The 26,233-nt window shown below is 39.0% G+C and overlaps 2 protein-coding genes across 4 annotated transcripts in view; one reads left to right on the top strand and one right to left on the bottom strand.

Moving 5' to 3' along the window:
* Window positions 1-209: 209 nt before the first annotated feature.
* On the bottom strand, window positions 210-15,249 carry ERH (ERH mRNA splicing and mitosis factor). The gene is made up of 4 exons (XM_079912805.1): window positions 14,983-15,249; window positions 11,068-11,155; window positions 7,141-7,261; window positions 210-715 (listed from the first exon to the last, which is right to left on the bottom strand). The coding sequence occupies exons 1-4, from the start codon at window positions 14,983-14,985 to the stop codon at window positions 613-615; spliced, it is 315 nt and encodes a 104-aa protein (XP_079768931.1). The 5' UTR covers window positions 14,986-15,249; the 3' UTR covers window positions 210-612.
* A 218-nt stretch (window positions 15,250-15,467) lies between these two features.
* The window catches only part of SLC39A9 (solute carrier family 39 member 9), a 48,949-nt gene continuing 38,183 nt past the window's right edge, over window positions 15,468-26,233 (top strand). For all 3 annotated transcript variants that reach the window (XR_013827353.1, XM_079915064.1, XM_079915063.1), the window contains exon 1: window positions 15,468-16,249. Coding sequence is in view for 2 of the 3 variants with exons in the window: in XM_079915064.1 (XP_079771190.1) it covers window positions 16,154-16,249 (96 nt within the window). In the remaining variant the exon portion in view is untranslated. The remainder of the gene's footprint in view (window positions 16,250-26,233) is intronic.

The raw sequence follows: 26,233 nt of genomic DNA, 5'->3' as shown, positions 1-26,233 counted from the left end.
TGAGATTCACTTACAAGGATGGAAAATGAGGTAAAAGCTCTTTAGCTTCATATAAGCCACAGCAAAACAAATTCAGCACATATATAGGTTTTCTTCAAATTCACTGTGTAGCAGACTACTGGTTTAGAAACTGATAATGCTTTGGCAAGAAAATCCAATTCAGTTGAGAGACAAAAAAAAAAAAAAAAAAAAATCACTCAGGGGGAAAATATAACTAAAGGACATTTATTTGTTTCTCACTAAGACTTTGTCTTGAGGACATAACTAAGCCGCGTAACCACCCCCACCCTGATTTGAAGAAGGGTTAGTACAGTGAATGTTATAAAGCAGATACGAACAGTCTGAAGGACTGGAACCAACATTAACTGACAAAAACCAACTTCCACCTAAATCATCATAAAAATGTTTAAGTAAAAAAAAAAAGGAGTGGAGAGAAGGGGGCAAAGGGGGTTTCAGATTGAACAAGATCCTATTTTATCTAATACATTCAATCCTGGCTAGAGTGTACCAAAATGGAAACAGGATTACTATAATACAAAACTTCTACTACAGCACACTGTACACACCTGTGTTCCAAGCCCACCCCCATCCCCCTAACGCTTCCAAACTCAACTATTTCCCGGCCTGTTGGGCCTGTCGACGAAGGAGCACGTAGATCTTCTCTTTAATCCAGTCTTTGTTATAAGGCTGGTATGTCTGGGTATCAGCTCGGTAACTGAGGAACAGAAAGGTAATAAGCAAAGTTACAATGGTCAATTACTGTCACGTTTTTAAAACCTGAAATCATAACTGCCCAATGATGGCACAGATGTGCACATGTTCATACATGAACTTAATGAAAATGTAAAAGAGCGATTACATAACTGTTGAATTTTAAGCGATATGAAGTTTAGATCACCTAGTACTATCTTACAGCAGAAAAAGAAACCAAGGCCTAGAGATCTTAAGTTATATGTGTAATGTTACACATCTACTTCTTGACAAAGTATGACCAGAAACCATGTGTTCTTTCTCCTACATAGTTACTATTTTTATGGTTCTTTTAGTGATTAAAAAACAAAAATTGAACACTAATTCAAATTTGCTAAATTTACTTTGAATCAACTTAAAAAAAAACAAACCTTTAACATGTTACTGCCACAAAGATTTCTTCCCTGAAAAGTATTAACAGGAGGAAATACTTTTATATACATCCAGTATTTTAGGATTTGCTTTTTAATATAAACAATGCTAGAGGCTGGGAAGGGTCTGGAGTACAAGGAGTAGCATTAGCAATGAAGCTCCACTAGGATTCCAGGGTTTTGGGAGTACAAGGCATCGACTTAATAGCCAAACCACTCAAGGTATCTTTAGAGGACTCAAAAAACAGAAACATTCCAGCTGACCTACAACTGAAATCTAGCTGGTTAAGCAGTAAATTCATTTTTTTGGAGTTAAAAAAAACTAAAGCTATAGTATAAAAAAAGCAGACAATAAGTAAGCAGAGATTGCACAAATACAAGGCACATCACAGTGTTTCAAAGTCATGTGCACCATCTGGTGGAAACATCGCATGGCATTCAAGAGAGGCGAAGGATATAACTTGCCTTAAAAAAAAAAACAACAAAAAACCCTTAGGGATGCCCTAAAAAAATGAAATATCTAGTTTATCAATTATTGTTTCATTTTACCCAGAAGCCTCATTTTTTAGCTTCTCAGCAAAAAATTATATACATAAATACAAATGATAGTAAATACCTATTCAGAAGTTGCCAACTGCTAGGTATTGCTTTAGGCACTCATCTGAATCAACTCACTTCATCCTGTTTACAACAGGATTGAGTGCCTAAAGCAATACCTAGCAGTTGAGTAGATAAAATTATTATCCTTTTTTTTATAAAGGAGGAAACCAAGGCTCAAAAAAGTTCAGTAACTTATTAGCTAAGTGACTTCAGGCAAGGAGTGAAAGCTTAAACACTCCTGACCAGAGTCCTTACCATGAACCACTAAGCTAGAAACCTATGACCCAATTTTTGAAGAAAAACAAACTCCAAAGTAGGAATGCCTTACACCATTATCACATTCTTTCCCTGAAGGGCAAGGTCAGAATCTGGTTTATTAAAAATGCATGAGCTTTCTACTTTTACAAAACATTTGGCTTTTTACTAATGTCCTTTTGTTACAATGAGAAATACCCTAAAAAGTAAACCAATGTTCTTTGACTATCCTCTGTTCATATGTCCTAATTAAATAAGTGCTAATCTAGTCTACTCCAAGGTAGGGCAGAATAGACTACAATATTTATATTAACTCTGGAACAGAAATAAAAAAGGAAAAGAATTTTTCAGAACTATAATATCTGGGTGGGACAGCCTTATTTAGATCATTCACCCCACCAAGATCACTTCAGAATCCATCAACTTGCATGCTATTTTCCAATGTAAGAAATAGTTAATAATGCCTTCTTTATGGAAAGCTGTATGTTGATGGCTGTTAACTGACACTTGAAAATGAGACAATTAAATGTTAAGTACATTAATAAAATCCTTAGCTGTTGGTACAGATAAATCATTTAGCCTACTATTATGGTCAGTAAGTGCAGGTTTAGGGACTTCCCTGGCAGTCCAGTGGTTAAGACTCCACGCTCCCAATGCAGGGGGTGTGGGTTTGATCCCTGGTCAGGGAACTAAGATCCCACATGCCCTACAGTGTGGCCAAAAAAGAATAAAACTAAGTGCAGGTTTATGCAAGAACAGAAGCTGTGGATCTGAGCAGGGAAATCAGCTGGGGTCTTCACTGATATCAAGCTGTCTTCCTGATTAGGAAGGAGTACCTTCTTTATTACAATAACTAAGGATAAAAATGTCCCTCTGTCTCTAAGCGAACAAGAAAAGCCCTCATCTTCGAAAGGCCAACAGGCTGTTATCTTAATCTTTAAAAAAGCCTATTTAAAAAAGAAAAAAAATGAAAAAACAAAAAAAACCACCTTACAGATCACAGAACTGTGAAGAAATCTGTACTCTGATTTCAAATATATGAAATATAAATCCTTCATGAATAAATTTTACTATTAATGCATGGTCAGTTTGTTTTGGGTTTAATTATGTCAACAAAGTATCTTATTTATTCCATTCTTCCTCTACCGGTTTAAGAATAAATAATTAAAAATATCTTGCCATTTAAACTTAATACAAGCAACAAGTACACAACAATTACAAACCAAAAATGAACTTAATTCTTGGTCTGAGGCCAATTCTTGGCCAAGTCACAATCCCTGATTAAGGAGAGGGGCAGGATGTGCTGTCATAGGAAATGCCATGGCAATAGGTGACCTCTTTGGAAGCAATTTTGGAAATCTTATTTCTCTGGAACATTCAAATAACAAAGTCATATGAGCAAAATGGTTCTAAATCCAAATTTGATTCTGAAAGTTTTCAAAGGCCAAAAGTTCAACATTAGAGATAGAAACATAAATAGCTACAGTTTACAGTTTTATAGACAATTAAAAACTATAGATTACCATTAATCTCTCTTTTATACCATCTGAACTGCTACAGCTTAGAAGGAATTATCTATAATAATTAAATAATTATTGTAATATATATAATTGTATATAATATATATAATTAAAGATGTATTTCCTCTGTTTTGCTTTAATAATGCAAGTATTAGAAATCATTTTAGCATGCTAGACATAGTTTCTGGTTTACACTTAATGGCACGAAGTTAGAAACGTTATGTTCTATCACTAATGACATACCTGTAGTATGTCCCCATAAAAGCTACTATTTTACTCTGTGTAACTTTCACTGTCAAAAAACCAACATAACACCTCTTTATTCGTTAACAGTACGATTTAACTCACTTGTGAAATTTGAAACTATCATTCTACTTGGGGCAAATTTTAAAGAACCAACCTCCTCATTGTAATTAAAAATAAAACCCTGCCTGATGTCAACCTAGTTAAAAATGGAGTTCCTGCCATATACCTGATACTGCTGTGCTAAGTAAGCACTGCATCCTCACCAGTAGTCCTGTAAGGCAGATGTATCTAAATTTTACAAATAAGCAATCTGAGGTTTAGCAGTATTAAGCTAACTTGCCCAAGGGAGCTAGCAAATGACAGAGCCAGGATTCAAACTCAGCTATGTCTAATCCTAAAACTCCAGTTAGATCTTAACCATAACCTCCCAAGGTTGTAAGTAATTCCCCATCTGCTGCGAATGAGTGCCATATCCCAAACCATCAGGATTGGATACCCAATGTCTCAATAAGTGATTTTTATAGAATCAGAAAGACAGCCATTAATTTTTAAAATAAAATCAACAATTCATTTAAAGAATGAAATGAGAATATGCACACTAGCTCTGTTAAAATTTTAAGTTCCAACTGAAACATCCAATGTTTAAGTTCAAGTGTGAATATTTCACCAAATACACCTAGAACATATATTAAAAAACAAAAACAAAAACAAACAAAACTCTCCATCAGTGTAAAAATAATATAAAATACCCACAGCTTAATCAGATAAATAATATCAAAGATTTCTGAGAATACAAGACACTGCAAAATTTAGCATGAAAGAAGTCATATTAGATTCTTTCACTTTTATTTAGACCATCCTATCATTTCCGACTGTAGCTCTGTAATGCAAATGAGAGAAAAGGAAGATTACCAATAATTTAAAAAAGCTATGCCTCAAATCATATTATATTGACGACATGTATTTTAACAACCAATATTTACTCAATACCAACTATGTGCCAAATACTATTCCAGGCACTGGGGATACAGCAGTGAACAAAAACAAAGCTCCCTGTTCTCAAATTCTAGAAAGTAAATAAACACATTACTGGTGATTTCATATCCACTAGATGATCCTGCCAACATCTGGGCCTCTCAGTTCCTTGAACTCCTCTCCTCCAATGATCTCATCCCCTGCCCTTCCTTGGCCAGATCCCTATACCTTCTCACTACCAGCAACTTCAATCTCCCAATTTCAAGCACCTCGTTCTCTGATCACTACTTCCCAATACCCCACCTTCAACAATCCTTTGACCCCACTGTGACCTGTAATTAATTGATCCTACCTGTCCCCACGCCATCCCAACCCCTACATGGTCATTCAGTCCTTTGCATTAATACTCCCTTGCATACATCCTCAACTGTTAGCAAAATCTCTGCTGATTCTCTACCTGTAGAGACTCACCTGTAACCATTCAGGTTTAGAGTGACTAGGAAAAACCTATTTATCACATGATTAATTTAACTTCATTATCAAGTACCTCTTAAACCACACATTCCCTAATCCCTTCACCCTCCTAGATAATTTCTTACCTCTTTTCACAAGCCTCCGACACCTCCTCCCTCACCCTTAATTTCAAATGGTGTCCTTCTTCCTATTTTCCTGAGGTAACTAAAGCAATTAGAAAACAACTTCCCCAAGCTTCCACCATATCTGCCCATCCTTCCTACTTTACTATTAACGTACTGTCCAAGATCCTACCTAAAGCCATCAATTTTCCCCTCTCTACTATATCATCCCAACAGCCCGCAAACTTACCATTATTTCTCTCAGCTTAAAAACAAAATTAAAGGGAAAGAAAAAGTATTCCTTTCTCTAGCTATAACCCCATTTCTCTGCTCTGCTTCTGAGCTAAATTGTTCAAAAAAGTTGTCTGTGTTGGCTGCCTACAATTTCTCTCTTCTCATTAACTTAAACTCACTGGACTATATAAAGATTTCACTCCTGTCACACTACCAAAACTGCTCTGGAAGTCACCAAAAACTTCCACACAGCTAAACCAAGAGTCAGTTCTCAGTCCTCATTAATTTGATCTACCAATAATATGAAGTACTTTTGAGTTGGCTTCTAGGATATCACCCTCTCTGCCCCACCAAATTCATCTCCCTCTACTCTCCCCCTCACTTATTCTCTGCAGCTTCACAGGGTTCCTTTTAACCTGATTTATTCACTGCTCAATCCCCAGTGCCTAGAACACACATGGTACATAGTTGGCACTTCATAAATATTTGTTAAATGAATATGTATGTGTCTCTTTCTGTGTGCATCAGGCAATAAACAGATCAACTATAGTCATTACAAACCAACATAGCGTAATATATATAGCTCTATTGGCCTCAACAGTTTTCTGAGTTTTTATATTAAAATAATAAAATTATAAACACATATCATTAAAGACCAGAACTGGATCACCTGAATGTTCTGAATGAGCAAAATGAAATGGCTATAAGTGAAACACAATGAAGAGATGCAGAAAACAAAACTCAAAAATTGCAAGGAAATGCTTATTTTCACCAGCAATCTTTGGTGAGACGGCAAGTCCAGGCTTGGCTCCAGTGGTGATCCAGGAAATGCCTCAGAGTAGGACCTATATGTTTTTCACCACTGAAAAATATTTTTTTCTTCTAGCAGTGTCTGGCATGTAATAAACATTAAGGCATCTGGTGACTGAAGATCTCATTATAAGGTACTTCCATTTTCCCTTTTAAAATTAGCTGTACTTATACTCAGGCTCTTGTCCAAAAATGTTGAGGAGACCGAGTAAGTATTACAGACTCACTTGCTCCTTAGTAATAGTGGTGATAAGTAATTATCGAAATAAATTATAGCAAGCATAATATGTTAGAAAAAAATTTTAATTTGACAAACCTCTGAGAATAGAAAACATAAGGGTCTATTAAAAAAAATCTCATTCTAACATGCCAAAATATACTTGATTAACACTGGGTGGAATTAAAATTACATTCCATTTCAGTCCTACATATATTTACATTCTAAAAATAATGTCATGAAAACAGAATAATCTTAGTTTTAATCCAAAGCCAACTGCTTTAGGATAAAGACTATAATGGGGGAAAAAACTAAGAAAAAGATTATTAAGTTTAAGGAACAAAGTTCTCAAAGTTGATGCATACTAACTGCATCAATTAGCAAAGTTCTTAAGACTTTCCTGTGCCTTTAGCTTTATGTTGACAACTTAATTTATGAGCCACATGCAGAAGAAATATTAATTAATACATAGTAAGCAAAACACAACGATCAGTGTCAGGCAGAGTGAGTTCCCAACACCATAAATCGCCTCAAACAAACAAACAATAGAAAATTACAATTTAAGAGATATGGTGGCTAATACTTACACAAGGCAGCTGAGGTCTGCCAGGTCATCAATGAAGTCAAATAACTGACTGATATCATAAGTGATAGAGGGGCTGTTGGGATTCATTCTCTTCAGATGTTCTTCATACATTTTACAAACACCTAAGAGGGAGGGGAAAACCAAGATCTTACAATTATATGAACTTTAGATATGAGTAGTGTTATATGCTAATATCGTAATATTTATTTTTATCAAGTTGGGCTGGGAAAAGAACAGTAAGTTGATCACTTTTGTTTTCACTGTTGCCACTAGCAAATTTTTAAAAATTTTATAAATTCACCAGAATGTTGGTATTTTGTGCCTTAATAATAAAACTTTTTTTTTTTTGGCTGCACCGCGCACAGCTTGTGGCACTTAGTTCCCTAACCAGGGATCGAACCTGGGCCCCCTGCCGTGGAAGCGCAGTGTCCTAACCACTGGACCGCCGGGGAATTCCGACAGTGTGTGTCTTAGCAGGTTTTTCAACAAATAAATATGTTCTATCCTGTACATACAGGTCTTCATGTACCTCTAAATTGACTTCATAAATCTCCTAAGAAAAAGTAATATTCAACCACAGAGTTGTCAAAAGCTATCTTAGTAAGGGTTTTGTTTTTTTTTAAGTTTTAGTTATTTTATTTATTTATTTATTTTTTGGTTGAGCCAGGTCTTAGTTGTGGCTTGCCAGCTCCTTGGTTGTGGCATGCGAACTCTTAGTTGTGGCATGCACGTGGGATCTAGTTCCCTAACCAGGGATCAAACCCGGGCCCCCTGCATTGGGAACACGGAGTCTTATCCACTGCGCCAACAGGGAAGTCCCTTAGTAAGGGTTTTTGATTGGTACTGGTACACACACTGTGATCAGAAACATCACTCATAAGTTCCTGAATAGAAAGGGTGAAATGGAAAGGAAGTAAAAACCTTAATGAAGGAAATTTCATTGTCGCACTGACCCACAGTTACCATCATACTTAGCGGTGAAAGACTGAATGCTTTCCCACTCAGATGAGAAGAACACTAGAATATCCGCTCTTGACACTCTTATTCAACATTGTATTGGAGGTTCTAGTCAGGTTGATTTGGCAAGGAGAAGAAATAACAAGCATTCAGATTGGAAAGGAAGAAGTGTACCTATCTCTATTCACAAGTGACACGATCTTATATACAGAACATCTTAAGGAAACTACAAAACACAAACTATTAGAACTAATAAATGAGTGCAGCAAGACTGCATGATATAAGATCAATATACAAAAATCAATATTTCTATATCCCAACAATCTGAAAATGAAATAAATAGCATCAAAAAAGAATTCTTATGAATAAATTTAATAAAAAAGATGCAAGACACACACTGAAAACTATAAAATGTCAATGAAAGTAAAGATTTAAGTAAATGGAATGCTATCTCATGTTCATGGAACGGGTGACTCAGTATCAAGATGGTCATACTCCCCCAAACGATCTATAAATTTAATGCAATCCATATCAAAATCCGAGGTACTTTTGCAGAAACTGAGAAGCTGATCCTAAATTTGATACAGAAATACAGGGGTCCAGGATAGTCAACAATACTGAAAAAGAACAAAGTTGGAAGACTCACAATTCCTGATTCCAAAACTTATTACAAAACTACAGTAATCAAGACAGTGTGGTACTGCTTATGCATAAAGACAGGCACACAGATTAATGGAATAGAAGCAAGAGTCCACAAATAAACCCTCACATCTATGGTCAACTGCTTTTCGACAAGGAGACCAAGACAATCCAATGGACAAAGAGTAGTTTTATTAACAAACGGTGCTAGGACAACTGTACATTCACATGCAGAAGAAAGAACCTGGACCATCTCACGCCGTGTATGAGATGGATGAGTGGGTGGAGCACAGGGGATTTTTAGGGTAGTAAATGGTCATTACACATGTCAAAATCCACAGAATGTTCAAAGCAAACATTAACGTAAACTATAGACTTCAGTTATTAATGTATCAGTATTGATTCTACAATTGTAACAAACGTATCAAACTAATACAGGATATAAATAATAGGGAAAACTGGGAGGGGGTGGGAAGGAAGCAGGGGTATGATAGAACTGTACTTTCTAACCAATTTTCCTGTAAACCTGAAACTACTCTAAAAAAAATTAAATCTATTAATTTTAAAAAAGGGATGCGGGGAGGGAAAGCTCTGTATTCCAGAGGAATATTAACTACTATAACAAAGAAAAATAAGAAAGAAAATTACCATTTGGCAACCACCATGTGAGAACTGATTCCAGTATTTCCATTTTAACTTTTAAAATGGAAAATAAACCACCATTTCTAATTTTAAAAGAAAAGAAAAAACAAAGAGCTATCAAGCCACAAAAAGACATGGAAGAACCTTAAATACATACTGCTAAGTGAAAAAAGCTAGTCTGAAAGGGGTACATATGGCAATGATTCCAATTCTATGACAAGGCAAAAACAATGGAGGCAGCAAGGAGACCAGTGGTTGCCAGGCAGCAGGGATGGGGTGAAGAGGGATGAACAGGTGGGGCACAGGGGATTTTTAGGACCGTGAGCCTATTTTATATGATACTCTAATGGTAGATACATGACATTCTGCATTTGGCAAAACCCACGGAACTGCATAACACAAAGAATGAACTCTAATGTAAACTATGGACTTTAATAATAATGTATCAATACTGGTTCATCAACTGTAACAAATGTAGCATACCAATGCAAGATTTATTAATAGGGGAAACTGGGGTTAGGGAGAAGTATATGGGAACTCTCTGTACTTCCTGTTCAATTTTTCTTTAAACCTAAAACTGCTCTAGAAATAAAGTGTATTCATTAAAAAGACAGTGTAGGTACAAAGTCTACCTTAATGGCAAGTAAGGATATCAGCAGAGGAAGGGACCTAAGAAAAGAACAAGAACCTTGCTCTTCTAGAGCAGAATCTGATGGCAGGATCAGGAAAGCGTAGAAGCTGTCTCTAATTACTAGAAGTAACTTTTTCCCCCCCACAGGTCTACCCATTGTTGGTTTTAAATGAAGAGATTTTAAGTCTAACCCTGTTAGCTTCAGATAATCAACAAATTCAGGGACATGCCAGCAGCAAAAACACCGACTATAAAATCTTTATATGAAGTGAAGAATGTGCAATTTGCTAGACAGGGCGCAGGGTGGTTTACTTGATATAACGATTAAATGTAAACATGAATCCAATTTGTGATGATCCAATCTATGTGCTCCCATCTAATGGTTTACTGAGGGCTAATACTTCCCTTCAGGGTGGTGCCAGCTAATCAAATGTACATGAAAGTATACTGATTTGGTTCCATTTGCCTTTATTCACTGAGCTAATTTTTTACTTTTTAACATTCTGATGGACCAGCTTTTAACATTTATTTGTTTAATAAGCAGACCATTAGGTTCTGTAGGCACTATTAGGTTCCTCGGGCCTGCCTTAACAACTCTACAGTGCTTGAGTTTAACCACAATATATAAGGAATACCTGTAAAATATTTACATAACACAGTAACAAAATAACATAACAAATAACAGAACATTTACATAACAATCAGAGGCTTGGGAAAGTCATTATATAATGAGCTTGATTAAAAAACGTAAAGTAATATCTGCAACAGAAAGACAGTATATATAATTTATATTTCAAATATTCAACAAATACAGTCCTAAGTATCTACTTTCCTTGCTCAAATTAACAATGCAAGAAATCTGGAGGAAAACACAAACTCAAGACACCTGAGAGCTGCAGCACCTACCACTCTCACCCTGGGCCAGAGTCAACAAGCTGGTGTGGACGCTAGGGTAGGAATGGGGAGTCTCTACAGCCCAGCCCCCCCGACCCCCCAACACCTCCCCACCCCCGAAACAAACGCAAAGATTTCTACCCCTCGACTAGTGTTTAAACTTACCTTCCATGCATTCATTCACAGATTCGTAGTCAGCGTAAGTTCTGCCTTCTGGCCTCTTGGTAGGCTGTACCAGCAAAATGGTGTGAGACTGTGGAAAGAAAAGTGATTTCAATGTAAGTTTCCAACTCATATTTGAGAAATTCACAGTATGAGACAGAATCTCCATTCATGACAAATGATCACTGGTTATTAAAACACTATTAATCAGGGTGCTCCTTCTACAATACTTGTGCCTTTGCCCAAGTGTAGCACCAGAAGCTGGATTACCTTCTGTAGGGTCTCTCTTAGCCTCCCAGTCCTTAATGAGTGCTTTCTCAAACTTTTATTGCACTTACTGGCTGCAAGTACTCAGCATAAGCTACCCTGTACTGTTTTTTCTCTTTTGCACCTATCTTCCTAGCCAGATTATAAACCTGCTTAGGTGTTCTATCTCCATTGGTCACTTTCTAGCTCTAGCCCTATTAAGTCCCTAATAAAAACAGATATGGGCTGATGAAAGGAGAGAAAAAGGAAAACACTATAATGACTGCAAAGCACTGCATCAATCTATGTTCTTTTTCTAACTTTAGCACAACAGTGAAGTCACATCTTATCCAGGGATTAGACTCAAACATTAAGGCGTAAGATAAATTGGCAATATAAAATTAGTATATATAGTTAACATTACCCTAGAAAATCCATTAAATTATTCACCTAGTAGATGACTCACCTTAAGGGGCTATGTATTTTTAAACTCTGGAATCACACAAAATAGCTAGAGGATCACATTGTAAGAGATGTGAACAGGCCTAAAGAACAGCAGATAGACTTTTATCTTCCATCTCACCCTCAATGGGGAGCATGTTTTTGTTAGTGGGTCTATTTTAGGGTTTCTCAACCTTGGCACTACTACATTTGGGGCTGGAAGATTCCTTGTTGCAGAGGCTGTCCTGTGCATTGCAGGATGTTCAGCAGTATCCCTGGTCTATTCCCACTAACTACCAGTAGTATCTGCACTCCCACCCTCTCCTGGCCAAGCTGTGACCACCAAAAATGCCCCCAGACACTGGTCTGTTGAGGGTACAACCCCTTCCAATTTTTTGCCAAGTGTGTAAGACTTATTAAATAAATTCAAGTATGATGTAACCTCACTGTAAACCCAATCCTAAATCAAGCTATTCATATTTTTCTCTTCTCTTCTGCTGTACTATTATTTTTGGGTAAAAAACAAACAAACAAAATCTCCTAATTACAGGAACCAAACTGTTTTGAAATGATCAGAATTTTTAACCACCAACAATCTGCAACTGAAATAGCTGATGCCTAGACTTTCTGAATAATTACCCCAAAAATAGTACTTTGAACACAATATGAAAAACAAAAGAATTTATCGTACTCCTCCCTCCCCATCAAAAATGGAGTCATTCTGATTAAAAGTTTGAGGATTTGAGATAAAACAAAACTTGATGACAAGAGGTGAAAACTAATTCTCACCTATAATGACCTGAACACAATCAAGGCCTTTCTTAAATAGTGAGTAAAAGCTAAAGAAAGCAGCATATTAGATTACGTGTTATTTATAAGTTTTTATAAGTCACCAGTAGTTTCAATAGGTCATATGTTGAGAATAAAATTAATTTATAAACTACATTAGCATTCCTGCAAAAGGGCCTGCCCCATACACTAGCCATACCAGTTGCTACTATATTTTGTTCTTATTCTAATGCAAAATAAAGGATTAAGTCACTTAAAAGAGTAAAGATATGGGAATGGCTATACAGTATGCTTTTTTTTTTTTTTTTTTTTGCGGTACGCGGGCCTCTCACCGCTGTGGTCTCTCCCGTCGCGGAGCACAGGCTCCGGACGCGCAGGCTCAGCGGTCATGGCTCACAGGCGCAGCCGCTCCGCGGCATGTGGGATCTTCCCGGAGCGGGGCACGAACCCGCGTCCCCTGCATTGGCAGGCGGACTCTCAACCACTGCGCCACCAGGGAAGCCCTACAGTATGCTTTTTATATCTACCCTTAAAGTGAACCTGAGCGAAGTTTACTGTTTTCAGTACTTACTGCCCAAAGAAAAGGCTTAAAAATTAAGAACAAGAAATGACTAAATTTACAGAACTGTAGTCAAAATGGTTATTATTCTTAAGTGACAGTGCCTTTCTGTCACCAGTTTAAGATCATAATACCTCTCAAACCAATTTTGGTCACTTTCTTCTTATTGGAGCCATTTTTGGAACCCTTTCGTTTTACTAAAAATCCAAATATATTTGCCCTATCAATTTTTTCCTTTTTCTGGACAGATTTGGTCCTGGCCTTCCTTACGGTACTCTTTCTCAGGGGAATGACCAGTTCCATATATATACACATACACACACACACAGACACACACATACAAAACTTAAGTACATATAGGCAAACATATATATATATTTATATTTGCCACAATAGGGAGATAACACTGTGAAACCTAAATCAGAAAAATAAAATTTATGCAGGATTACCTTAATAAAATCCTTACTCTCTCTGATTACCAAGTGGCTTTGATTCACTCTAATGAATAGTTAATCTGGCTTTGTTAACTTTTTTAAAGTCTCACAAACATGAACCCTAAGAATAGTCATTCTACTGTTGCAGAAATACTACAGTACATAACACTGGCTCTTTAGCTTCAAATGCTTCTCCCCAACTACCAAAAAGAAAAAAAAAAAAAAGAAATCGAAGCTGGTATCTTCAGTAAAGCAAAAGTACTTAAGACTTTTGAACCAATAATTGTTCCCTTTAAATACAAATTCCAATTTTTAATTCTTCTTGACATAAGGAATTATCACTGATATTTGTTCAACGAGAATGGGTTGTTGATATTAACTGCTGTCATTTTCCCAGATTTTAATCTAAGCATTTTAATACAATACCGAATAGTGACATAAAAGGCACAAAAAGAAGGAAACTCAGAGATGAAATGACTTGCCCAAGGTCACATTGCCAGTTATAACAAAACAGGAACTGGAAACCCAGTCTTCTAATTCCTAGTCCTCTTTGGGAGATTATGTTGGGTCAAACATTGAAATTCAGAAAAGGACAACCTGAAAAAGTTCCTTGTTAACATTAGCTGCATTATCTGTTAATAACTGCAGCAACCAGAAAACGAAAATTGCAGTGTGGAAGTAACCATGACTCCTCAGAATCCCTGTAAGCGTCTCCTTTTTGCGGATTACAAAATACACACACACAAGCAAAAAACAAAAAACCACAAACAACCCTTCCCACCCACTCCACTACCAACCCGGTCAGATTCTAAGGAACCTGGACCTTCAGCTGAACCTATCTTTCCTGCCTCCAGCCCCAAGAGAATATAAATAACGATAAGCACAGGATTAAGGGCTGAAAAAACCAAAAAAAAAAACCCCACACCAAACCAGGCCTCTGAAGGTCTTAGAGAAGAGGAAAAATATTACATATTTTTCCAAAAAAGCAGAGCACAGAAAAACAAAAGGGAATAGCCGAGAGAGCACGCTACAAAGCAAAGACGACCCCTCCTGGCCCACACGCTGGGTGCAGTAGACTCAATCTGTCAGCTTTGGGACAGGATTGTCAGACATCCCTCGGCCATTGTTCCCACAGGAAGCTAGAGAGTTTGGAGGGAAAGGGCACCCTCCCCATGCCTGCCTCTACCAAGCAGCAATCGGGAGAAAGCGCATCCTCCGCACCGCACGCCTTGCCCGAGCCAGCCGGCGGGCGCGCAACCGCAGGGCGGACCCTGGCTCCGGGGCCTACCGCCAGGCCCAGCGTCTCCGCGGCGGGAAGGGGAAGGGTCGACCCACACGCCGGAGGGCCGAGCAGCTGCATACTCGCGCTGGACTGGGTGGGGAGAAGAGGTAGGGGCTGGGGTCACCCTGGAGGCTGGGGGCTCGGGGAGCCGGTTAGGCCTTTCTCACCATCGCGCCAAACTCTCGCTGCCGCCGCTGCCGACTACTCCACCGACTCCGCTGCCGCACACGAGTTTAGCCGCAATGTATCCAACAGCCAATCCCCGCGAGAGGAGCCGCCGGAAGTCGTCAGAAGGACACCGCGAAAGAACCTTTCGGACCATAGAGACTAACATATTTCCGGCAGCTAGAGCAGATACTGACTCTGTTTCAGCCATCTTGGAAAAGGGCGACGAGACCCACGGGGAATGTATCGGAACTTGAAAAAGAATCATTTTTTTTTCAAGACGCTGTCTTCCGTACTCTCGTTATTATGCATGCGGCTAAATTGATCACTGGTATAGAGAGTGATACAAGTCATCTTTCAATGGCCCCACTCAAAAATGGCGGCAGTATAAGAATACCGGGGCATAGGTCAGTTGTAACCCGGAAGTACCCTTCTAAAGGAGGAGGTGGTAAGGCAATCCGGAAGTGGAGTAATGAAGAGGTGCCACTTGGCGGCCATGGCAGCTGTAGTATCGGTGGCTCCGGGTCAAGGCCCCGCGGAGTGGAGTAACATGGGCAGCACTGGGTATAGGGCAGAGACAGCTTTGTATCAGCTTCGCTACTGAACCCCTAAGGCCCATCGTTAGAAATCTGCAGGACTCCTTTCCTCATTCTAGACTCGGAAGAGAGTTTGCCGGGATTGGTGGGCTGGTCCCAGACCAGCCTGAGGATCACAGGCGGGGCGGCCCCGGAGAGATAGGGCCGCTGGAAGAACGAACGAGTTCGCTTGGGCTTCCGTGCTTTTCTGCTGCCGTCTGGAACGCTGTTCGTGGAGGAAGTAGGCCCATTGTGCTACCCTTATTCCGACGACTGAAGAAATCGCTCACTCTTATATTTCCCATTGACTTTTCTCATCTGTTAACCCACGGGAATCCAGTGACTGGTATCGGAAAATTTACGGGCAGGGGCCTAAAATTGCTGAAAGTTCTCTCTGGTGCTAGTATTAGCAAAAAGGGGCTGTTTCCAGGTACGTTCAAGAGAAAAGTGCCTCGTGAACACATCTGCCTGTGGGGAGGACCAAAGAACTGAAAGTCCACTTGTTATCTTTGAACAACCACACGCGTTTAAGAACCTAAGCACCCTTCGAAGCCTCGAGAATTTGTAGGCTGGTGGTGGGTGAATAAAGGAGGGCAGAATGGAGGATTTCATCTCCATTAGTCTGCTGTCTCTGGCTATGTTGGTGGGATGTTACGTGGCTGGAATCATTCCTTTGGCTGTTAATTTCTCGGAGGTAAGAAGTTCTCAATTTTCTGTTAGCTGTCAGGATGGCAGCTAGGAAGTAGTGACAGTTGTAAAGGGAAGCTGCTTCCCCAGTTAATATCAGAGTTAAAGGTCTTATTAAGGAAGACTATCTTTTCGAAAGATGCATAACATGTAATAATAGAAACAAACCTTCTCTTCATCACTACAGTTCATAACGGGGGTGGGTGGATCCACTGAAGATTCTGGAATACTCTGAACTCGCTGAAATTGCATACCAAAATTTGGGACTCTGTGCATTTTACGGGAGAGAGGCACCATAATGTTCTTTTGATACCCAGAAGTTCCAAAGAATCAAGAGTCTAGATTGCAATCAAAATATAAATGGAGAATGTTGTTTGTCCATATGAGTTGAAATCAATATAACTTCTCTTTTTGAGAAAATCAAGCAAAGCTTTTTGGGGAAAGGTATTTTTTTGGATACCTGTAATAAGAATGAAGTGAGAAAAACACTAAATTAGATTGTTCTTAAGTCACATTTCCTTTTAAAGAAGGAGACCATTGAATGGGTTTTTGAAGTTGTTTTCAAATGTTTGTTTAGAAATGAATTTTTTGTTAATATGATTTGACATTTTGTTTAATTTATTTGATTCTTTATCATTACTTGAACAAACATTAACAGGGAAGAATGATGAAAGCATTTTTCAATGAAAGTGCAGATAGGTTCTTCAGGTTGTCATAAGGAGTTCACAACATGCATAGCGCTCAAAGATTGAGGGAGAAAAACTACTACATTCAGGATTTCTTGAGTATACCTTGGGGTTCAGCAGTAAGATAGTTTCACTGCCAGTCCTGAAAGTGCTTTCAAAGAAAAGGGGAGTGGAGAATGGCCTAAAGTATTGATATAAAGGAAAGGTATAGGTGAGGTGTGAGGTGGGCCTTGAGGAAACCTGAGGAAAGAGGAGGCATTTATTGCTGGTAAAGAAAATAACCTGTGGATGAGAAAGAAGGCGGAACCTAGGCATTATGAGTTTGAGAAATAAAGCCCACAGCCAGATAGAAGGGGGACTTGAATTGCTGCTGCTCCTTTTCAGTTTCCTTTTTTTATCCGTTCCTTTCAGCATCTAATGATAACATTGAGCTACAATGTTTTGAACGTATACATTACTTAATTTCATTTAAAAAACCCAGTGAGGTGCAGATGAGGAGACTGACATTTAGATCATGTAACTTGGACGAGTTCATCAAGTGTGTTAGAGTCACAGCTGTTTGTTCAGTCTCAGTTTTTCTGACTCAGAGCAGTTCTTAGCCACTCTGTCCCTTGTGGCAGAGGTAGCAAACTGGTAGCCCCAAATCTAGCCTACAGACTTACTTTATTAGATTAGCAGAATGTTAATTTTATTATTATTGGTTTTTGTCTTTATTCCTCAAGGTAACAGTTGGCTAGAGCTGAGTATGGTAGATTGTCACGGTCCTTCTTGGCTGTGAAGCCTACTTCACTCATTTGGGCTACCTGCCTGCCCAGTCCTTTGTGAACCTGCTCTCTCTCCTCTGGCATAAATCATATTTTCTTATAACTACAGTAGAATTGAGTTGATATTATTAGAGCTGACACTTGTGAAGTTTAAGTTGGTTTGTATATTTAAAAACTTATTGAGATAACATTTATCAAGAATTATAATTAATTCAAATGAAGAACTGATAGAACTTTTTATTTCTATAAAATTCTTAGACCTTTTCCAGTTTCAGTATTTTCTCAAACTGTCTTGAGTGATTTTTGCAATATGCAGGTATACGCTATCTTCTTTTCTCACTGAAGGAAATGTGTACGTGAGTGGTGTAATTAACTAGGCTATTAATAAGGATAATTAGTATGATATGTCACTTACGGCTTTCTAAATGGATGATCGAATGGTCTTTTTCCAGATGCAGGTCTTGAAATGCTATAAGTCATCATTCATAATATCTGTTCATTATTACAGCAGTAACTGCATTTTGAGCTGTTAGGACAAAAATAAAAGTTATGTGTAACTTAGCTAAAGACATTTTAGAATTCAACTGGTGATTTTTATCTCCTAGGAATTAGCATTTTTTTCCTAGACAAATTATACTATTATTATAGATCAATGTATTGCGAAACTAGTGAGATGATAAATGTGTAAAACATAAACTTCAGGGCTTCCCTGGTGGCGCAGTGGTTGAGAGTCCGCCTGCCGATGCAGGGGACACGGGTTCGTGCCGCGGTCCGGGAAGATCCCACATGCCACGGAGCGGCTGTGCCCGTGAGCCATGGCCGCTGAGCCTGCGCGTCCGCAGCCTGTGCTCCGCAACGGGAGAGGCCACAACAGTGAGAGGCCCGCGTACTGCAAAAATAAAATAAAATAAAATAAACTTCATTCATGGAGACTAGGAAGCACAGTTTATACCCTTAGAGAATAGCTCCCCTAACTCCTACATTGGCTAAACAACTTTTCTTTTTAAGGAAGTCTAGCTTTTCTCGGGGACTGGAGTTATTATAAATAAAAGGACCAATAAACCTAATTTATTTTGCGGTTCACTTTCATTTATATGAAAAGATTCGCTTTTTATTCATGTTCTTAATCTGTCTGCTCCTTTGTCATTCCAAACTTTTTTCTTCAGAATTTCTCAGAGCAGGAATAAAAGATCAATAAAGCCATTAATTATGGCAGGATTAGTATTTAGAAATGAGTTGAAATCAAGTAGTCTGAAATTGCCGTAACAGTGGTGTCTAGCTGCCATATCTGACCGTCAAGAGGTTTGTGTGGCATTGATTTTTTTGGTCACTTTCTCCACTGCCTTGCCCCCCAACCAACTTTCTTGATGCTTTTGTAACTTCCTTATGCCTAAATGACTTCTAAAACAAAGGAACAAAATCTCTGATTCTCAAATGCATTTATAAGTGGCTGATAATCACGATGCTTTCTTCTTCAGCATATGGGCAGGAGAAAAATTAAACTTGTAAAGGCAGCCAGAACATGCTTTACACAAATGAGGTTTTGTCGGATGAGAGAGTTGGACACACTAGTGTAGTACTATATTGTGTTTTAAGATTCAGTTGTTAATGAGTAGTTTTCTTTGATTCTAAATGAAAATGCTACATAAGTAGGTTGAGAGCCTGCAACTTAACATTACCTGGGATCAACCCAGCTTAGCAGGTGCTCTGATTGAGGAATGAAGTTCAGATATAAATGATGGCCAGAGTGAGATTTTATACTGATGGTCTGGGGATTGTCATTTACCTGAGCATGTCTCCTTTTTGTCACAGAGCTGGGAAAGCAAAGTATTTGCACCAGAGCTCTAGGGCAGCACTCCTCAAATTCTCTGGTGCATGCCAGTTCTTGTTTAACTTCCATTCCATTGCAGAGCAATATACTTGTGGAAATGAAATACTAAGAAAATGAAGTGGAAAAAAGGCATACAGGGCTTGCCTGGTGGCTCAGTGGTTAAGAATCTGCCTGCCAATGCAGGGGACACGGGTTCGAGCCCTGGTCCAGGAAGATCCCACACTCCCAGAGCAGCTAAGCCTGTGCGCCACTACTGAGCCTGCGTGCCACAACTACTAAAGTCCACACGCCTAGAGCCAGTGCTCCGTAGCAAGAGAAGCCACTGCAATGAGAAGCCCACGCACCACAGCAAAGAGTAGCCCCTGCTCGCCGCAACTAGAGAAAGCCCACGCACAGCAACGAAGACCTAACACAGCCAAAAATAATTTTTAAAAAAAGCATACAAAATACAAGCCCAAATGCAGTATTGTGAGATTTAACAGACATACAATTACTCCTATAACTGTAAATATCATATTGCTATAAAACTTTTTGAAGACTTTCTCTCATTTCGTACTTTTCTTGTTACAGGCCAGTTTGGATTATAATGCCACATTTTTCATGTGTTGAAGCAGTATAGGTCCATAGATATGCAGATGAAAGTAGTGCTATTCTTACTTCAATAAAGTTTTTAAGGTAATTAGTAATGCACTAATTTCAAAAGGAACTGTCTGAGATGGGTAGTGTAGGTCAAAATCAGTGTCTGCTTGAGCAAGCTGTTTAACATCCAACTCTTCTCTTAAATGACTTTATAGGATTGTTGTGAGGATGTAAGGAAATAACATAAGCACAGGACTTAACACTGTATCTAGAACATAATAAGAACTTTAAAAAACACTGAGGATTATTCTCAGTACCAATTGTAAAAACTTTTTTAAGATTTTCATTTTTATAACTTTGTTCTAAATTATAATTTTTAAACCTTTTATTTTGGAGCAGACTTCTATTAAGGGGTAAACTCCCCCCCACCCCCAAATCATGAAACTTCTCAGCAATTTGGAATCCAAAAAGTCTTGTTTAGGGGTTGGCATTCCTGTTCACCATGAATGTTTCATTTGGAGAGGCCAGGGCTTTTCCTTTGGTCTCCCTGCTTTATAGTATTTTTCTTAGTAGTTAACTTTCTCTTCTTCATTATACTTATTCTCATTTTAAGCTTTGTTTTGTTTTTCGTGTGTTAAAGTTTTTATTTTGTGTCTAATGATAATAACTGACTCATTCATAATAAATCTCTTTGGCTCTTGAGTTACCACCAAATCAAAGGTTTGTGTCTAAAGAACGAATTTGTTCAGTATGTTTTTTTCTGACAATTGATTATTTTTAAAATAGATTTGACAAAGTTTCATTTTTAAGGACTTTTGCATTTTCAGGTGTATTAACCTTTTATTCTTTGATGGTAATACAATAGATTTTACAGTTGTTTGGAATTTCATTTCTAAATTTTAGACTTTGAAACGTTGAATTCTCTGTAGTTTATCCATATCTGGAAAGCAATCAGTAACCTTGTCTTCCCTCAGATTATTGTCTTATATTGTTATTGTCTCATAAGTATCTTTGCTTGATAAAGCTAAGTTTGAATCAAAGTCTAGATGCAATCTGATTCAATATTATTTTCCTGAAAAAGTTATATGGATAAACATCATTGACATTTATCTGCATAATAATATTAATAATAGTTAATGCGTATTGAGCTCCCTCTATGTACCAGGCAATGATGTGCATTATCTTGTTTAATCCTCAGGATGAGACTATGAGATAGATACTCAGGCTTGAAGACATCACATACCTGGTAGAGGTGGGATTTGAACTAAGTCAGTTTGATTACCAGTCCAAAGCACTTGACCATTAGATGATATTTTCTTTCCTAATAAACATTGTAAAGAAGGAATGAAAATATTATGGATCTAAATCAGCACCTTTAGCTCCCCCAACTAGGAATATCTTGCATCACTAACATTTTACCTTCCAGAGTGTATCTCATGCCTTGTGCTTACTCAGTGTAGCAGAATTAAAACTACTGAGGTAAACAATCTCTGAATACCATTGAAACCTAAAAGAAAGACTGAATATGTCTTAGATGCCCTTTAAATTAGCACCTGCCAAATTGGAATCTGAAGCAGTTCTCATTTCAAACTATTCAAGATTAACTTCACACTCGATATCTCGATATCTTCATAGTTTAGTCATTCTAAATTGTGCTCTTCAAGAATTGACATCCTTTTTGAGGGAAGAAGACCTGAACTGGATTCAGAATGCTTCTGTATGACAGTCTTAACCTCTCCTCTCATTGAAGAATTTAGATGTGAGACTTTGTTGAATGACAGTGAAGTTTAAGAGCCTCTGTAGCTCAGTTTGGAATTCCAAGTAATAAGTAGTAATGCTAACCATGAGTACAGGTATTTCTTAAAACTTATGATGGAATTATAAAAATCTCAATTCTCCTTTAATACTAATATTCAGTGTCTAACTTCATTGCAATAGAAGCAGGTATTAGTTGGTCTGCAAATTCCTCTGCCCTGATTATATGGATTTTTAAGGGACAGGGTCTTGGGGTTAACTACTAGATAATTACATTGAACAGTCGATTGTGAACGCTGTATTTATCTGGAGGTCAATTTTCTATTAACCAAAAAATTATACCCTAGCTTCTGCACCTTGTTGTATATGTTCCTTTCATTAATTCTTTATGCATTTGACAAAGGCAAGTTGGGGAAAGAAGACAGGTGCTAAAAGCAAAAGATGAAACAATGAAATAGGTTTTATAGAGAAGCAGTTTAGCATGGTGCTTAAGAGTATAGATTCTGGAGCTAGACTGTGTAGGTTCAGATCATGGCTCTGCCATTTGCTGGCTTTGTGAGCCGGGACAAATTACTTGAACTTTCGCTGCCTCTGTTGTACAAAGTGGGGATAATAGAAGTATCTACCTTATAGGATTATTGTGAGGATTAAATGAGTTAATATATGTAAGGTGATTATAATTGAACGTGCCTGGCTTAGTAAGTACTTAGTGAATATTATTATTAATAGAGGTGAAGGAAAAGAATATTGATAGCACCTCTGTTATGCAGAACTTGTCCATCCAGAAGCCTCAGCAATCTAAAGGACTAGAAAAGTCTCTGATTAGCTAAATAGATAGCCTTAAGAGCAAGCACTTTACTTGCTGTCTACTGTTCTTGGCTCTCACTTGGCTCCTGTGTAACTTTTTGTGTAATTTTAGTAAGCTGGTGTGCCAGTTATCAATTTATTGCCTCTCAGCTCCAAATTCACTCTTCATTAGCTACGCTGCAAAAATGGATGTGGGCCCTTTAAATATTTTTCCTTTGCCAGCTGGCACAATGTTAAGCTTTGTCAGTAGAGGATACTGGAGAGAAGTTGTAAGGAGAAGGGGTTTTCCCTCTTGGTTCTGGCATGCTTGCTCAGCAGGCCTCCTAGGTGACTTGATTCCTGTAGCACAGCCAGCCTCACCAGTGTCCAGCTTCTGCACTGCAGGTGGCTTTCAAAGCCCCAGACTCCTGCTGAACACACAGCTTCTCCAGCACCCAGCAGTCAGGAGTTCCCACTGGCAACCCCGTCTTGGGTGGTTTTATAGGAGAGTCTCTCTGGTGAGACACTTTCCCATGAACAGTTTTCCCAACACCCTAGAGTACAGATTTCCAGTGAGTTAACACCAGTGTGGCACCACAGAAACTTCTCTGCTTGTGATATTGTGATTTATAATAAGAAGTATGTATTTGCTTTTCCTGGCACAGAGTTCCTAAAACCCTTGGAATTTCCTAAATGATAAGAGCCATAAAGGTGTCTTATTATGTGAATGAGGTGACTTTTGGAAAGCCACTAGGTAACCTAAGGATGGGGGCTTGTCACCTGGAGAACCAACCACATGATTCCAAGGGTTGGAACTTAACAGTCCCACCAGGGAGGGGAAAGGGGATGGAGTTGAATGAATCGTCAGTGGCCAGTGATTTAATCAATCATGCCTATGTAATGAAGCCTCCATAAAACCCCAAAGGATAGGGTTTGGAGATCTGGTTCGGTGAACACATGGAGGTGCTAGGAGAGTTGCATGCCCAGAGAGCATGGAAGCTCCGTGACCTTTCCCCATACCTTGCTTATGAATCTCTTATATCTGGCTGTTCTTGAGTTATATTCTTTTATAATAAACAGGTAATCTAGTAGGTAAAATGTTTTTCTGAGTTCTGTGAGCTACTCTAGCCAATTAATTGAACCCAAGGAACCTCTGACCTATAGCTAGTTGGTCAGAAGCACTGATAACAACCTGGACTTGGAACTGGCATCTGAAATGGCAGGGGGCCAGTCTTGTAGGACCTGATGCTATTTCCGGATAGTGTTAGAATTGAACTGAATTGTGGGACACCCTACTGGTGTCCAAGCATTGCTTGGTCTAGGGAAACCCCACCACCACACATATACCTTGGAATTGGTCCCAGACCTTTTACTGCTGTTCATTGAGCCCCAGCCATGCCCTCTCCAGCAGAGTTTGGATCTCAACCCCTATGAGACCTCTTCTTTGAGCAAATCTTATTTTGGTCCTGGGTAGTCACCGCTCCTTTTAGCTGCAGTTCTTATGTTCTTCAGAGTTCTTTCTTGCTGGTTAATTTCTCATTATTCCAGTTCCCCCCCCTTTTTTTTTTTTTGCGGTACACGGGCCTCTCACTGTTGTGGCCTCTCCTGTTGCGGAGCACAGGCTCCGGGCGCGCAGGCTCAGTGGCCATGGCTCACGGGCCTAGCCGCTCCGCAGCATGTGGGATCTTCCCAGACCGGGGCTCGAACCCGTGTCCCCTGCATCGGCAGGTGGACTCTCAACCACTGCGCCACCGGGGAAGCCCTCCAGTCCCCTTTTATAGTTACTCGTTGTATTAAATTTTTCTGGTTCAGATTACTTTATGACTTCCATTTCTTGATTGAACCCTGACTAATACAGCTAGGTAACGGGTCATAAAATCATATAAGTATTGAGGCTGAACAGTGAATCAGGCCTGGAGGAAGATAAAATGGTTCAAGTGTCATGATGTGTGGCAGCTAACCTCCACTGTCAGTGCCTGGGAGTCTAAGGGAGTCGTGAGAACCGTGGTCAACTGTGGCACAGAAGAGCATGTGCCATTTGATGACACCAGCCCTGCTGTTGTCAAATCTTCCTACTTTTCAGAAGTTGGAAATCTGGATTCTTATATGAACCTTCTAAATTTTATACTTTGGCTACTAATTCAAATATTATTGCGTCACTGTGTGGGTCAAAAAACCTGTGTTTTGGACTTCCCTGGAGGCGCAGTGGTTAAGAATCCGCCTGCCAATGCAGGAGACATGGGTTCGAACCCTGGTCCCGGAAGATCCCACGTGCCACGGAGCAACTAAGCCCGTGTGCCACAACTACTGAGCCTGTGCTCTATGGCGCACGTGCCGCAACTACTGAGCCCATTGCTGCAACTACTGAAGCCTGTGTGCCTAGAGGCCGTGCTCTGCAACAAGAGAAGCCACCGCAATGAGAAGCCTGCGCACTGCAATGAAGAGTAGCCCCCCGCTCGCTGCAACTAGAGAAAGCCCGCATGCAGTAACAAAAACCCAACACAGCCAAAAACGAAACGAAACAAAACCAAAAAAACCCCTATGTTTTGAACTGCCAGTCTCAATCCTCTGGGCTGGACTGTCTGATTTCTAAGCTCTCTGTAAAGTAGAAAGAGCAAACTAGAAGGGGTGGGGCAACAAGTAGAGGAAATAAGTCACAGCACGACAACAAGGGGGGAGACTGAAAAACATTTCAAATTACTACAAAACCTAAGTGTTTTGTAGTAATTTGAAGTGTTACTATGTGTTTAGAACCACTTGGTAAAGGGGAAAACATCTCTACGTGCATGTTAAGGGCACTGTGCTCTCTAAGCCCACCACAGTATAATAATTAATAATAACAGTAGCTACAGTATCAACTCATGTGTCAAGTTCTGCACTGATTTTACAGTAACCTTGAAAGGGAAGAATTCTTACCCTGTTTATAGATGATGAAACTGAGCCTCAGGGTTTACTAAGTTCAAAGCCACTGTTTATATAGCCTCTAATTAAATGAACAAAAAAAATTTTTTTAAGCCTGGCTATATAATAGGGATTCTTTGTGGCAAATTTAAAAAATATGATAATGTGTAAAAAGAAAATAAAATCATCCATTATCCCACTGTCCAGTGAGAATCACCAGTAACATTTTTGTTTCTTTTCATTCTTTTTTTTTCTATTTGTTTGCATTTTTAATATGGTTGATTATGTGGTATATGTATAAATTTACATTTCCCCTTCTTTTACCTGGTAATTATAAACATTTTCCTTTATTATTAAAATCATGTTCTATGCACTTTTTTGGGGTGGGGGCCATGCTGCGCGGCTTGTGGGATCCAGGGATTGAACCTGGGCCCTTGGCAGTGAAAGTGCCAAGTCCTAACCACTGGACCACCAGGGAATTCCCTATAGGCACTTTTTTTTTTTTTTGGCTGTATTGGGTCTTCATTGCTGCGTGCAGGCTTTCTCTAGTTGCCGCAAGTGGGGGCTACTCTTAGTTGCGGTGTGCAGGCTTCTCATTGCGGTGGCTTCTCTGTTGTGGAACGCAGGATCTAGGCGCGGCAGGCTTCAGTAGTTGTGGCACGTGGGCTCAGTAGTTGTGGCTCGCGGGC

The sequence above is a fragment of the Stenella coeruleoalba genome, assembly GCF_951394435.1.
Source record: "Stenella coeruleoalba genome assembly, chromosome: 2".
Taxonomy (NCBI): Eukaryota; Metazoa; Chordata; class Mammalia; order Artiodactyla; family Delphinidae; genus Stenella; species Stenella coeruleoalba.
Note: the sequence above shows the minus strand (reverse complement) of the source record. Positions and strands in the feature narration are given on the sequence as shown.

Bases quoted from the DNA above. Each gene is read 5' to 3' on its own strand.
- ERH (XM_079912805.1), bottom strand. The intron at 7,262-11,067 runs GTAAGTTTAAAC...CCTCCCTCTTAG, and splicing joins TGTGAATGAATGCATGGAAG to GTGTTTGTAAAATGTATGAA. The intron at 716-7,140 runs GTAAGTATTAGC...TCTGTTCCTCAG, and splicing joins GCAGACCTCAGCTGCCTTGT to TTACCGAGCTGATACCCAGA.